This window comes from Falco peregrinus, chromosome 8, assembly GCF_023634155.1.
Source record: "Falco peregrinus isolate bFalPer1 chromosome 8, bFalPer1.pri, whole genome shotgun sequence".
NCBI classification, from domain to species: domain Eukaryota; kingdom Metazoa; phylum Chordata; class Aves; order Falconiformes; family Falconidae; genus Falco; species Falco peregrinus.
Window position 1 is genome coordinate 64306302 of NC_073728.1, and position 15293 is coordinate 64321594.

Below are 15293 nucleotides of genomic sequence, written 5' to 3' on the forward strand. Positions count from 1 at the left end.
ATTAAACCCATGGGGCTAAGGTATGTTGAATCGTTTCTTTATAAATCAAATCCATTTGCTAGCAAAAGTCCTATTTATTAAGCACTCCTCCCTAAAAAAAAATAAAATCTATCTATCAATCCACAACAGACTGTGTAATGCAATTTCATTGAGGGCACCCAAAAACCTGTTTCTGACTGACAGATGTTTGATTTAATAAAGACCCAGACTAGAAGATCAAGTTATCTCTCCCTTCCTCTGCTCTCCCACCGGTTCGGTTCCCAGCGTTTCTCCTTGAAATGTGATGCCTTTACCTGAGGCTGTTTTTCTACCAGCCCACATCAATTGCTTCCCTTCAATTAGCAACGGCAGCTGTACTTGTAATTGGAAGGATTAAATTGAGGCTGTTCAGAGCTACACAAGCCTTGTGTAACTGCTTAGCAAATATAACAATTTCTGGTTAAAAATTAATGATCTTTTCAACTTAACCTAGAGCTTTGGAAGACAGTAATTAAAGAACTACCTTTCCCATTGAAAAAAAAATTTGAATCAAAAGCATCCACTCAGATACAAGGATGTGATCTAGTGAAAGATGAACTGGTAAAGATCAACAGGCTGGTGGGTTTTACTCTGTAAAATAAGAATACATAGAGACAAAGTAAACAGGGAAATTAAAAAAACCAACAAAACACTGTATTTGAAATTAAACACATTTTAAACAAATAAGGGTAGAGGGACTTCAGCAGTTGGCAGTACCAGACACACAGTGAACGCAGTAAGCCACCTCTTTGAATCTCTGCTCATGAGCCAACATCAGCCCAGAAGTTGAATTAAGGTCTCCTTAATATCACCTGTAATTACGTTATCTTATCCCAGCTCCTGCTGACACAACCGAACATACACAAGCATGTCCTTTTGTCTCTGTGAATGGACCCAATTTGTCCGACTGTAGACACCAAAGGTAAACAGATTATGAAAGGACCAACCCTCTGATTTTAATGACTGGCTTTAGTACTTAGTAATTGTCTAACAAACCTCTCTTTTCTTGGCAACTTAATGGGTAGAAGTAATACACTTGTGTGGAGCACTTCTGATGGAACACCTACACTCAAACACCAATAACATTAAAGAAATGAATGTACAACATGGTCTGAGCAGGATGGCAGAGGCACACAGCAGAGACATGATCCCCATCCCCCCGCTTCTGAATAGCCCTCACACCCACACTGGTGCTGCCCTGCTCAGCATTGACTGAACTAACACCTGTATTTTTTGTAGGATGGGACCACCACCCAGAAGAGCTCCACATCCCTCTTCAACCATCCCCATTCAACAAAGAGGTTGCTGACAGCAAGCTTACCACCACACCTGCGTCGGGCATCAAGCATGGCTTGCTGGAACTGCCCAGACAGCCCTAAACCCTTCACTATAACGCCCTCTATTCCAAAGGGCTTACACACGCTTAGCTCTGGCAGTGCCCAAGGCCAGGCTGGACAGGGCTGGGGGCAGCCTGGGCTAGTGGCAGGTGTCCCTGCCTGTGGCAGGGGGGTGGAACTAGATGATCTTTAAGGTCCCTTCCAACCCAAACCGTTCTATGATTAGCTACTATGATATCACTTACATTTGGGTTTGCAGTAAGCATGAACTTGGCAATTACCGTTTAATAATTTATTAACTTTTCCCATTAAATGGTACATTTACTCAAAAAGACTTAAAACCATTTGCTGGTAATTTTATTTGCAGTCTGCAGTGTGTTCTGTAAAACACAGTAATGATTACAGACTAAAACACACAACATACATTTTCAAACATTTAAATAAGCACAGTTTATTCAAAAGTAATTCTACACACTACTTTTTCCATAAAAATATAAAAAATAGTTTAGTTACTATATTTTACCTAAACCAAGATATTTAGGAATTCTTCCACATGTGATGTCCCCTCCCCAAAAAAGGGCACTCCAACAATAAGTTTAGGAGACTGCCATCACAAATCAGAATACTAATGCCAACTGTTTCAATCCACCAAAAGAACAAATAACTTCAAATTTGCAACCAGCAATACTTGAACTGCCGTATGTTTGGAATTTGCCTTTTTTTTTTTTTTTTTTTTTTTTGGCACTAACTTGCTTCTCCCATGCCAGATTTTCACAGACACATACACACTATTACATAAAAATAATGGAGTGATGATACTGCAGACCATAATGCCAGCCACCATGTGGCCAACAACATGGATTGGTATATCTTGCATTACACAACAATTTTTTGCAAAAATATCAAAAGGGAAACACTTTCCTTTGGGGCCTCTATTTAAAAGCAACTCCTTTTCTTACTGAGTGTCCAGTGAAATAACCTTTTCTCCCATCTCCTCAAAAATAGTGCCCATCTTTGTTTGTTACTACTATATCTCTGGTTTCACTGACCATGTTCTGTATGGAAAGCTAATGGAGTGCTGAAAAACACCCACTCAAGCCCTTCTCTCACTAGGATACATTTAATTTACAAAAAAAGGCACAAAGATGAAACTCCTAAGCAGCATCAGTCATAATTCTTTCACTGTGCACTGCTCCTCTTCCTTACACAGACACTGCTGCAAGAGACACTCTGTGTCTCAGAAAATACTATAAATACATGAGCTAAGGAAACAAGTGAGTTGAAAAGACTAAAGCCTCTGTACAGTACAAGTAATATATTGATCATTAACAAATTAACACTATTTAAAGTTCTATGTTGTAGTTAAGACTCAACCTGGAAGCATCAGGAAAAGCCATCAGAGAAAAAGCTCAGCAGCATATAATACATTTGTTAACAGTGAGATAGAAGGCCCTCTGTGTGCAACATTGTGCATTCAATTTCAACAATGACAGTGCTCTACAGCCAGCAGTGTAAAACTTTTGCTTCTAATAGCTTAGAGGATTTTCTAAATGTAAATGAAGCTGTCATAAACATAGTAGCATATGATGCACAGCATGATCTGCAATAAAAAGCTTTTGCTTTCCAGCATGTAAACATCCAGGTTACTGGACCTTAGCTCATATAAACAAATCTGATGATAGATTTTTGAACTAAAAAAGTAAAATTTTCCATAAAAGGATAAACCACAAAAATACTCTTTCAGTAAGTCTCATGTGCCATTTAATGCCTTTCATGTCCTATGAACAACTATGCAAAACATTTAGAAAGTTTTAGCAGTAGAAATGTTGACCATTTAAACTGTTTGGCAATCATGTGCTCAAAACATCTTTGAAGAGTGTTATCATCACTGAACAACAGTTCTACACTGTACCGCACTATTTCTTCTTCTTTTTCTTTGGTGGCTCATCATCAGAACTACTGTCTGTGCTACTGCTGCTACTGCTGGAGGAACTAGAATCTGATTCAAACTCTGAAGAGGAAGAAGTACTACTCGAGGATGGAGAAGAGGAGGAAGTAGAAGAGCTCTCATCACTGTCACTATCGTCAGAAGAAGAAGAGGTAGAAGAATCTTCACTGTCAGATGAGGAATCACTAGCCGAACTGGCACTGCTACTGCTGCTGGAACTGGTCACGCTTTTAGATCTGAAAGAAAAGATATACACAGATGAGAACAGGTCTGCTAAAGAAAGCATTCATTACACAGCATTCTGCTGTGTTACGATCCAAAGGTCCAATTATCTGGCCTGAAAATTTCCAGGCCTGACAATTTAAGACAAAGTCCTGTGCCCGCCCACCCACTCCACCCCTCCAATTCTGAACAAATGCATTTTGGCTATTTGAGCAATGGCAGAGTGACACCATGTACATGAAGTAAGCCAAAAGAAGACTACAGAAAAGGTTATGGTTGAAAGCTGGCAAGGATCTTGTTCAGAGTAATGACGAGTGTCTTTACTGGCCTGGCTAAACAGAAGAACAAGGACGCAGAAGTAGGATTGTCCTGTACAGCTAAAACCTTGGGGAAAATTAACAAAAATCAGTTCCCTGGCACACTACTGTAATAAGAAGTGAAATTTTGGCAATGTAACAGTTGGTGGAAGTTTCATCAGTGATTTCACAAATGTCAGAATTGTACTCATCGGAAACTGTTCTTAGATTACTCCTGGCAAAAGAACCCAAATTACCTGCCCCTACAAGATGCTTATGCTTTCAAGGTGGAAGAGAAAGGGTGGAAGCAGTCCAAGATAAAGACAGAATTATGAACACAAAGTGGATTTCTGTTATCCTCTCATCCCCACCTCCCCGCCATGTTTAGCCCTTAGTGAGACTGTTCTCAAGATCAACATCTCTAAGTAAGGCAATATGAATTCCAAGAAAGTACAGTTAAGTTCTCCCATAGATCTTCCTCCAAATGTAGTGTAAAGGTACTAATTCACCTCTCTTCCCACCAAGTCAACCAAACAGCATGCAAAAGTGCTAGATATAGTAATGCAGAATCTTCTTTCCATTAGAAAAATTAATGTAGTAGTTTTTATCAGATGGTTTGGTTCAATAGAACAACTCAGGAAATGCCTGTGTTAAGACTGTTAGAGAGTAATGTTTTTTCACCGTATCAGCCACGGTCACATCAGCTGAGAGTTGTGGATGCATGTGTTAATCCATGAACCACTGAAGTTTTCATAATACATCTGTAATATGTTATCTCCATGTGTGCAGACACAATGGCTGTTTATTAAAGAGAAATCCGTAAGGGCTGGTTAAATACAGATTTACTGTTTGTGGAAAAACTACTGTTAAGATGTGGGGGGTGAGAGTAGCAGTTTCAATCTAAAGTTTCATTAGATGTGCAGAGCCATTCATAGGGGCAGGGAACAGTCAGAGGATCCCCTGAATGATAGCTTTGACTGAACTTTATTTTCCTAACAAGGTTTCACAGAATCCCTAGAAGCAGTCTATGGACCTCCAATACTTAAGTTATGATCTGAAACCACTCAACAGAAACATCACAATGTAACACTTAATACCGCTTCTCTAAGAGGAAAGCAATAGCTAGATCTATGACAGAAGAAACAAGCAGATACTTGTTTTCATACATGGTCTGTTGGTAGCAAGTAAAAATCACCTACTTCACCTTGTCCTAGTTAGGTAACTTGACAATCCAGATCCTATAGATCAGTAGATCTAAGATTTTTGGGTCTACTACACCACTGTAAAGGTACAAAATTTCTCCAGCAGACAAAGTTTTATTCTCCTCAAAACAACTTTTCAACTGTTAATATCTTTTTTGATTCTATGCACCAACTGTGGAACTGCTACATTTTGTAATACATGCTATCACCCTCCCCTGAGACTTTTTGTCCTTTCTAATTCTACTGGAATCATCTCACAGCCCCAGGGGATTTTAAACATGCTACTTAAATCGAATCTACAGTCTTGGGCACAGTCACAGCTGAGTGCCTGAAGAAACAGGTGAATTAAGACAGGGTTCTGTCCTTCAGACAGGTAGATTTATGTGTGATCCAAGAATGAAACAGGCTTTCAATAACCAAAGCATGCTGTATGGGAACGTTGAAGTCAACATGCACCCAGAAGACAGCTCTGGGTCACCTGAGGTCGCAAGATTGTACAACAGCTCTTTTGCCTGTTCCTGTTTTTCTGGTTAAGCCTGTAGCTTGCTTATTACTGTTTATATCAAAACAAACATACACTATGTAAAAGGTTAGTGCTCACTTCTGCCAGAACCCTAACTTTTGCGTTTTTTAAAAAACATCTGAAACTCATATTCAACGGTAACCTTTTGCTAAATTTTCTGCATTTAATTCTTCCTGTATCTTAATAAAAAAATATAAATAGCATAAAATAGGGAATGTATACTGACAGTTTTGGTGCTTGCATAAAACCAGGATAAAAATTCAAACCTAGAAGACTTTTAAAATTTGAAGGGAAAAAGTGACCAAACCACCCCAATCTCCATAAATCCTTTTGCTCTTTTCATTTTTGCATTTGTTTAGAGCACGAATACTCTGAAAATCATTATACTCTCTGAACATCATAAGTAGAAGACTGCACCCTATGAAAAAGCTGAGGCAGGAAGAGGTCTGAACTACACTGTTTAAAAATCAGTTAATTTATGATCTCGCTAATCTTAAGTAACTCCCAACAATAAATGGACGCTACTGAGAAAGGAGCCTTTGATAAAACACATTCTGATAGCAGAACTGAGAGACTTGGCAAGAAGCATTGCAATAAAGCCACATTCTACACGACAGACTAAAATAAAGTTGTGTTTTAAAAAACTGCTGTGGTTTATTTAATGACTTCCACACAAAGCAAAAGGCCTAGTCATAAAAGCTTCCAAAACCTGTTTTTAGAAGATCAGATTTAGAGACAGAAAACAGCTAAATGTGAATAGATAAATGAGGCTATTACTATACAGACATCCTTCATAAGTAAAACTCACAACATTAGCAGGAGTATTACAGCCTGAATTCTAGCTGTTCCTGAACCATTTTTGCAAATGCCCAAGCAAACATTAATGTGAAGTGATGTAGAAATAATGTCAAAAAGAGTTCTTGGCTCAAAGAACCTTGGCAGGGGGAGGTTTACTTCCTGGATTTTGGTTTGGTCTGGGATCAAGAGCTTTTTGTTTGGTTTTGGGGTTGGGTGACTTTGGGGGTTTTTTTTAGATGCTTTATTTAATTCTCTAGACGAAGCTTGAGAGACAGACAGCTGCTATGAGAAGGGAATGAAAACAACAAAAGGAAGAGCAAGACGGGTAGGTGGAGCAATCACAGACTAGAAAACAGTATGCCATTCTTACACAATTGTTTAAACTACACACTACAAACTGAGGCAGAAATGGGAAGATTTTTGTTATTAAAACAAGATCACAAAGATAGGACAATCAGTAGGGACAAAAGCAAAGGACAAAGAATTTAGACTTTTTCGACAGGGAAGAGCAGAAATTCTCCAGATGTTTCTCATACAAATGCCTGTAACAGGCTAAAGTCAGTAAAATCAAAACTGTATTTGCAGTGCTGACCTTCCCTACACACCCCTTCCAAACTGCCTGCTGCAATACCCAGTGCAAGATCACACACAAACAGCTGCACAATTTGTCATCATTCCCCACATACCTTTTTTTCTTGGCCTTCCGTTCTGCAGTACTTTCTCCAGTGCTAATTAAGGCGGGGGGGGGGGGGGGGGGGGGGAAACAACGGCTTTGATTAATACAACAGGAAAACTAAATAAATAGCAGCACAGTAGAACTGTGTTTAATATTAGAACACTGGTATCCCACTGACAGAGAGCCACACTGCCCAAAGTTCATTTGGCATCTATTTTCAGTCACTATTCCAACCAGAAAAACAATACTTACAAATCAGGAAAGGAAAAATAACAAAAGAGCAGCAATTCACCTCTAATTTTCTGTGTTAATTATGATTTTCTCTTCTTTATTCTTTACTTCATATTACACAGACAACAACATTTTGGGATGGGAAATGCATAGGAGAAAAGGATGCAAAAAAGTTCTGCATAACCATATTTAGCAATAACCAAATTGACTGAAACAAAGGGTAAAACACTGAATTAATCTGTAGTTTTAATATGCATTTCAAGCACAAAAAGACACAGATCTACTTATATTGATGCTTTCCAGCTATTTACCTTTCAGATTCCCATGTGTTCATGTAATCACAAAGTTTTAGTAGTAAATGACACAGAAGAAAGTTTCTTTTAGCAAAACGCTAAGGATTTTATTTTTTTTTTTAAAAACAGTATTCATTTCTGGATTTTTTTTTTTTAAATAAAATTCTTTCAGTCAAATGTACCAGTCACATGCCCTTCTCAATCCATTGCAGATATATGGCACATAATTCAACCTGGAATGTATATGTATGATTATAGTAGTCTCTCATCATATACTTACAACATGCTTGATGTGTCAATGATATATGAGGAAGTTGTACATTCTTTCATGAACCAGGATACTTTTTCTTCAACTGAAACCTATTATTAGAAGCCATCTTAAGCCCCCAAAATAAAAGTAAAAGCTGCAAATATATTTCATTTATAAATTAGAAAGCAGAATGTGTTGATATAGACTCCAGAAAAGGGCATAAAGAAGAAAGTGTTAAGTGCAAATTATAATGCATTTCCACAAAAGTACTCAATGGAATTTGTATGCCAGAAAAATGAGAAATTTTTCATACATATGGTATACAAATATTATCATTATATAGAAGATTTTTCCACATTCTCTGCAATCTGTGGGCAAGAGGAAGATTCATTCGTCTTCAAATTTGAAACAAAATCATAATCCCTCCTGGACTGCTGAATGTTAACATTTATTTTATTAGGGCTTTATACCTTTAGCATCGGTAAGTAGGTGTTTCACAAGTAAGAGAACTCACTGCCAGTAAACAGAATTCGATCCCAAAGCACCTTTTAGAGGGCGGGACCTAGTTTGGCATATGAGTAACCAGGGCTGCCGTGGTACAGGTCTATGCTTCCCTCTAGCGTTTAATGTATGGATAAGTCTAAGAGTTCACTACTCCAAGAAACTACACAACCGATAGTAGTCAGTCCCCTGCGGATCAAATATGCTTCACGACACTTGGTCGTTCTCCCTATGGCATCACACTGTCTTCAGAACCATAAAAAAAAAAGACTCTAGGCATCCTGGTTTTCGTTCAACGCAGTAACATCACCAAGGAATAAACATTTCCTTACACTTCCTTCCCTCCCAACTCCTACTCTAGGACAAGCAAGCAGCTTTACTGATGCCAGTAAGTGAAACCTCCATAATGTCCATCAGAATCATGGGGTCAACACAGGGCAAATAGAAGGATCCTGGAACAACTGCTGAAATTAGTTAACTTCTGAAAAATCTTGTATGCAATTGTCAAAAAGTAAACATTAACCTTATAAGACTAAATTTACCTTCTGGTTAATAATTCATTATTAGATCTTTAAAGATGATGATACGAATACTCTGAAGCAGACCTGTAGGAGACCCAACTTCTCTGAACACATGAAATAACCTTCCAAAGCAAGCTATACAAAAAGTAAAAGGTGCGACCTAGGAAATTCTTTCCATGAAGAATAAGATTCATCCTCAATAGTGTAACATTGGCATCTGAGGAACGGGAAACCCCATGGCACAGTCAAGGGGATTCAGAAAGCTTAGGATTATGTAACCACTATGAATCCAGCCCAATTTAACCAGGATTAAAAACTGTTTCCATCTAAGGATTACCTCGTCTTCCTTTTATGAGATGATTTTTCACACCACATACCCCTCACGCTGTCGACTGGTAAGACTTACAGCTCAAAAAAACCTCCACTGATGTCAGACACTGGACAGTCCTGTAACTCTTATATAAAATTATCCCCCACATGGACTCAAGCACAATAGCCAGGGAACAAGCAACTTTGCCCTCAATTCACTATCTTCCAATGTTAACCTGCAGAATTCAACGGAAATAGGGCAGAAAAGGAACAAGGAAATAATCTGAGTCTTAAAGATCTTGAGTCTCTGAAGAACTCTTCCAAACTGTCTCCAAACAGAGCAAGTTTTAGCACCTAAGCACTCCTGATTTCTTACCTATAATACCAGGTGACTACAATTGCTTCAGAACTACTCATTGGACCAAAATTAATTTCAAACATTTTATGTCACTCAACACAAGCTAACGGGTTTCCACTTAAGTCAGTATTTCAGCACTCTGATTCATAGTGCCGCCTCAGTTGAAACAGCTGACGAAGTCAAACCAGACCTCACTGCTAGAGGTTAGCACCCATTTTCTTTCTGCATTAAGATAACAGAGCAAAAAGCGTGAACACCCTTCCATAACTCACATCCTGGCAGCAATGACTTACAGCCAACATACTGAGCTGCAAGCAGCCATGACAGACAGTATGTTTCCAAATCCTCAACAGTTTTAGCTACAATGGCTACAAATGGTACTGTAAATGCCTCAGTGGGGCTGAGGCAACAACCCTCCAGCTACCACAACCAAATTTGAGTTGCAATGGCAGAATGGAAACCCTCATATATAGGAATTTCACAGAAAACTAATGTGCTACTCTATTTTTCTCTTTGTCACCTGGAGTTGCTTGTTAAATTATCAACTATTAAACTTGGGGGAAGCATTAAAGTCTAGTCACAGGGCAAAGTGCAAAGGAAATCACATTACATATGCAGGCATCTTTCACTTTCTCAGATGTCAAAACGGGAAATAATTATGCAATTCAGCGAGATGTTTTTACTTCATGCTTGAGAGTTAAAAACACCTGATAATCCAACTCTCATTCATCTGTTTAGCCATTACAGCTCATACTGAGCAACATACAGAAGCTGTGCTGGCACAGATCCACTGTCAGGTCATACCCAGAAGACCAAGTTTTAACTGCACAGTCTAACAGCAAACCTAAACACAAGTGAGAGAACCTCCATAGAAATATCTTCGATATAAATACATTTACAGTTTTCACACCAACTTGCTTGTGCTAGCACATAACATAAGAAATCAACCAAGGAATTCAGGAAACAGTATTCCACTAAAAAAGGCCCCAACTATTTTAATTTTGGCTTAGTGCACGACTTTTTCAGGCAGGCCAAAAAAAGTTTTTAGTGTATTTCAGATGAGTAGGTGTTAATGAACAACATTTTAATTTTTTGGGACCCGAGTGTATATATTCCACCTAACATACAAACCAGCTCTAATATTAAGCAAGCACCACACAGTCTGAAAGAAAAGATCTAGGTCTAGGACACCACCTTACCCACCCACATACAAAATTACTTTTTCATTAATAAACTAGATGTTATAATTCTGCCAATCTTACCTTTGTTGCAGTAATAGTTGCTTTTCTTTTTCTTTAAGAATTTTCGCTAATTGAGCTGTCCTCGAAGGTCTGTGCAGGTATTTTCTCTTCCCTTTACATTCATACGTCCAATGTCCAAACTCTAGACATTTCTGACATCTTACATGCTGCTTGTTTGCTTCCCTATAAAAATGCAGAATTGCTTAAGTGACTGACTCCAAGTCTGTTCTACCTACTGAAAAAGACATATTTTTAAATCATGCAGATTCCTAACTGCATACAGTTATGATTAGACATTCATGTGTGCTTTAGCTATTACCTTAAGTCAGGACATGAACAGGAACATTAGATACGTACAGAATGTAGCTGCTTTGCTACCTTCTCACAGACACCTGCCCCCTTTACAAATAAGGAAATTCATATACCAGTCAAGTGACTCACTCGAGGTCAGAATCACAAATTAGTTTTAGATCCAGGACTGAAATCAGGACTTTGTACCTCCCATACAGCTCATCGCAGCTTCTGTAACTTACTCCCACCTTCTATCATTTTTTTTCCAAAATACTTTAAAGAATAGGCCCCCACCTAAACTCACAGCCTTGGCTTAACTAAGAGCAGGTTCCTAGACTGCTCATTTAGTATTTAGAGAGCACAAAGTGACAAACCAGTAGTGAGCATTTTTCTCTCAAAAGAAACATTGCTTTTCAACTCTATCCATCGCTTTTTGTGACAGTGCTACTGTATCTCGAAGAGAATCCTGTTTTGAACATCCACCACTTTTTCAACGCAAAGAGGATTTGGCTTCATAGTCTAGCCTTATAAACACCAATCTAAATCAGCACTAGAAAACTAATTAAGCTTATAGCCTACACTGCACAATTGACTTGAACAGGAAGCAGTATATCTAGCAGTGAACAAAAAAACCCCAACATCTTTGAGTGGTTTGCTTTGTCTTGCCTTGGACTTCTGGATCTAAGAGTTACATATAAACAGAATGACGATGTTCCTCCTCTTCATCAACATGCAAACCCAAATAGGCAAATGTGGTTTTCATGACAAACTAGCCCAGACCTGTCTCCACAAGAAGAGAATGAACATTTAAAGCAACAGTAATATAACTGTATTTCCAGGGCTTTAGTACTACTCACATGATCAGGGCATGCAGTTCTATGTGAGCTAAAAAGATAATGATCAAGCTCTAAAAGCAATGTAAGTAATTACCTGGAAAACAGAGCAGACTAGCACAACAGCTACAGATCTGTAAGTACCATATCAGCACTAAGTTTTAACACTAATGAAAAGCATGAGACTGAAGTACAGTTTTAAACAGCGATCAATAACCACAGCCTAGAAGCAAAGGCCAGCAGATACACATTCAGCATATACAATTCAAGCACACAGACATCAAAGAAATGCAAGAAATAATTGACACATATAAAATAGCAACTTAAAAGATCACATATTCCATCAGTACTTTGAAATTCTAAGTTACTTTCCACAGGAAAGAGACTATAATAAACAATGAAAAAGGAAAGAGAATACTGAACTCATTCATATTCTATCCAACTCTTCTGACCAGGTTAAAACCCCAAACACACTCCAAAAATTTAAACACACTAAATAAATTATTCTAAAGAGAAAAAAAAAAAATCAAACCCAAACCAATAAATAAATGAAAAGCCAATGCAAGTAATACATGAGAGCAGAACATACACATTTGCTGTACTTAACATAAACAAGCAAAAACATTGGCTTTTCTTTTTTTTTTTTTTTTTTTTTTTTTTTTTGCAATCAGGTCCCTCTGGTATTTGGGGAATTAACTGAACACAATAGCCCTATCTGGGTAAAGGTCGTTTGCTTGCTCCACACACACCCCCCTTTCACGGTTCTTTAAGCAGATCAAAACATTAATCTAGGATTTATTTTGTTTTATCAGACTGCTGAAAGTCTACAGTGAAGATCAGCGACCACAAGATCTTACACACCCCACCGACACTACAGCATGCCGTCATCCGTGAGGCGGCTTCCCTCCACAGGCCGCTAACCAGCGTTAGCGCCGAGAGAGCGCTCTCCTCTTCCACAATCCCGCTTCCCTTCTCATCGTTTCACTGCAACGGTGCCACTAAGCGGGTCACCCCAGCCGTACTTCGGAGCTGTTTCCTCACAGACGAGCAGCGCCCTGCCTCGGATGCGGTGCACCTGCAAGGGCGGAGCTCCGTGCCCTCAGCCAGCACCCGGACCCAGAGCCCACACTCGCGCAGAAGACCCCGGCCCTGCCTGGGCCCCGCAGCCGCCGCTCCGCAGCCCCCTCCCCGTAGGCGGCTGCCTCGGGCCGCTGCCCGGCGGGCCTCCCCTCGCTCCGGTTTCACCTATAAAAACCCCTCACCACGCCGCCTCCCACGCCCTGCCCCACATCGGCCGCTCGCCACACTCACGCCTGTCTCCGAGCGATGAGGCGGTGCATGGGAGTCGCCATCTTAGCGGCCAGGCCGGGAAGTGAGGCGGAGGCCGTGGTGCATGCCGGGCCATGCTGTCCGCCGCCGCCTCCCATTGGGGGAAGGAGCGGCCGCCACAGAGAGCAAATCCTCCAGCGGCCAGAGAGGATGTCCTGGTAGGGCCGCGCTTTCCAGCTCGTCTCGCCTCTCTCCGTGTTGTCATGGTACCGGCCGCGCTGTGGTGTCCGCTGCGGCCCGCGGTCCCGCTCGCTGCCGCTTCGCCCTCGCGCTTTCCACCTAGTCCAGCCAGGTCCCCGCTGTCCCCTCCCATAGCCTCGCAGCGCTCGGCCGCTGTGGCGCGGCGCCCAGTGTCCCTTCAGGGCGTTCGGTCCTCGCAGGCCTCCGCTGGGCCCGGCCCCCCCGCCGCAGCCTCTTCGCGGGCTCCCGCCGTCAGCGCCTGGCCGCTGCTTCTCACGCCCTTCAGCCGAAGTCTCACAAGAACCTGCCTCTCATTCAAAAACTTGGGATTTTTCCCAGAAGGGATATGTTTTAAATACCTGAAACCAGCAGCGGAACGGACTGCAACTGAGAGAACCCCGTGTGGCTGGGGGAAGTCCATGTTCCAGGCAGCCAGCAAAAACGTAGCGTGCAGGGGAGGTGGGGAAGAGGGAGTTTATTGATCCAGGTCTCTCGCGCAACAGGGCAGCACCTCCGAGCTGCTTCAGCCAGAGAGCAGGCCTGACCGCAGGGTGACATTGGGATAGTGCTAGTCCACATGATTAATTCAACATACCTGCAGGTAGCCTGCTGCATCTTCCCAAGAGCTTTTAGCTGTTCAACAAGTTAGAAAGCATAATAGCTCTCTGGTCATAACATGAAAGCTCAAAAAAAAAAAAGTTAGAAAAAGATTTTAGAAAGGAATAATTCAACTCATCATTACTCCTAAAAGGTTGCAAGTGTTTACCAACAGTTTTTAGCAGGTCAGATGTTTATACCCCACACTGACAGACAAATAAATCTCTAGATAATTAAGAAGATTAATTCTGCTACTAGTATGGGTGCCTAACCATGCCTCAATAATACATGAAACAGTCTCGGGGCCTGAGGATACTGGTAAGTCATGTTCATGTTGACCCCATGTGTCCTATACTTGATTGTAAGGAAATACAGTTCAGATATATCTAGGAATTGTAAAGCAAATTCTTCTCCTCCATTAAGCCCAAGAGACTGCCGTTCCCCAGCTATGCCAACGGCAGCTAGTATTTTCGGCTCCTACCTCATCTCATAGTCTCTGGCATGGGAGGAGAGGTCTAGGCACAGAAAAGAAGAGCAGCAGCGGCTGGAGTGTTCTGACGGCACATACCTGGCACACAGCCCCTTGGGAATCTCTGCCAGCTGGCACAAGTAGAGCAGCCAATATCCTGGATTCAGGGAAGCAAGGAATGTGGCTTCATATATTTGCTTCATCAAAACTTACTGTTCTCTCATGGGATCAGTTTTAAAGTGGTATCTTAAATTTTGTGACAAATACCATCAATAAAACCTTTTTTAATGCTGAATTGTCATTACTCCTGCTATTAGTATCCTGGAAGTACTTTATATCCAACCATTTTCAGTATTAATCCAGAACTATCCTGCCATAGGGACAACTGATAGGCAATAAATGGGCATTCCAGTGGACATTTACATTAATGAAATAGTTGAACTGTTACCGATTTGTAGTAGTTTGGTATCACCTATGTAGCTCTTTAAAATGTGCTCCTTGTGAGTTGGTGGTGTTCATTTATTCTATAAAATAAAAATACATATTATATTTTCTTAAGTTCAGTAAAATCCAACTGTACCAGTCGGATCATTACTGTGTGAGGAACTTTAGAAAGAGGGTAAAAGGCAGCCCTTGCTGAGAAAGCTCACACCTCAAGACAAGATGCAAGGTGGGAACACAGTACAACAGAATTTGTGAAGAGCAAAAAGAGGAATGTAACAGTAGTGAGAACAGATGGCTACTCAAGTTTATATTTTAAGCAATTCATAGATGTATAAAAATAAGATATATTTATATGTCACACATAATACAGCAATAAAAATCTGATGCTTTTAGGTGATGAGCATCCCAGGTCTTGAATTAGCAGGT

At 40.5% G+C, this 15293-nt stretch overlaps 1 protein-coding gene across 2 annotated transcripts; it reads right to left on the bottom strand.

Moving 5' to 3' along the window:
* Positions 1 to 1687: 1687 nt before the first annotated feature.
* Positions 1688 to 14664, bottom strand: ZCCHC10 (zinc finger CCHC-type containing 10). Of its 2 annotated transcripts, XM_055812981.1 has the most exons (4): positions 13160 to 13286; positions 10746 to 10907; positions 7031 to 7072; positions 1688 to 3539 (listed from the first exon to the last, which is right to left on the bottom strand). In XM_055812981.1, the coding sequence occupies exons 1-4, from the start codon at positions 13273 to 13275 to the stop codon at positions 3272 to 3274; spliced, it is 588 nt and encodes a 195-aa protein (XP_055668956.1). In that variant the 5' UTR covers positions 13276 to 13286; the 3' UTR covers positions 1688 to 3271. The 2 variants fall into 2 exon arrangements, with proteins under 2 accessions (XP_055668956.1, XP_013159018.1); XM_013303564.3 differs by lacking the exon at positions 7031 to 7072 and having other exon boundaries at positions 13162 to 14664.
* Positions 14665 to 15293: the final 629 nt, after the last annotated feature.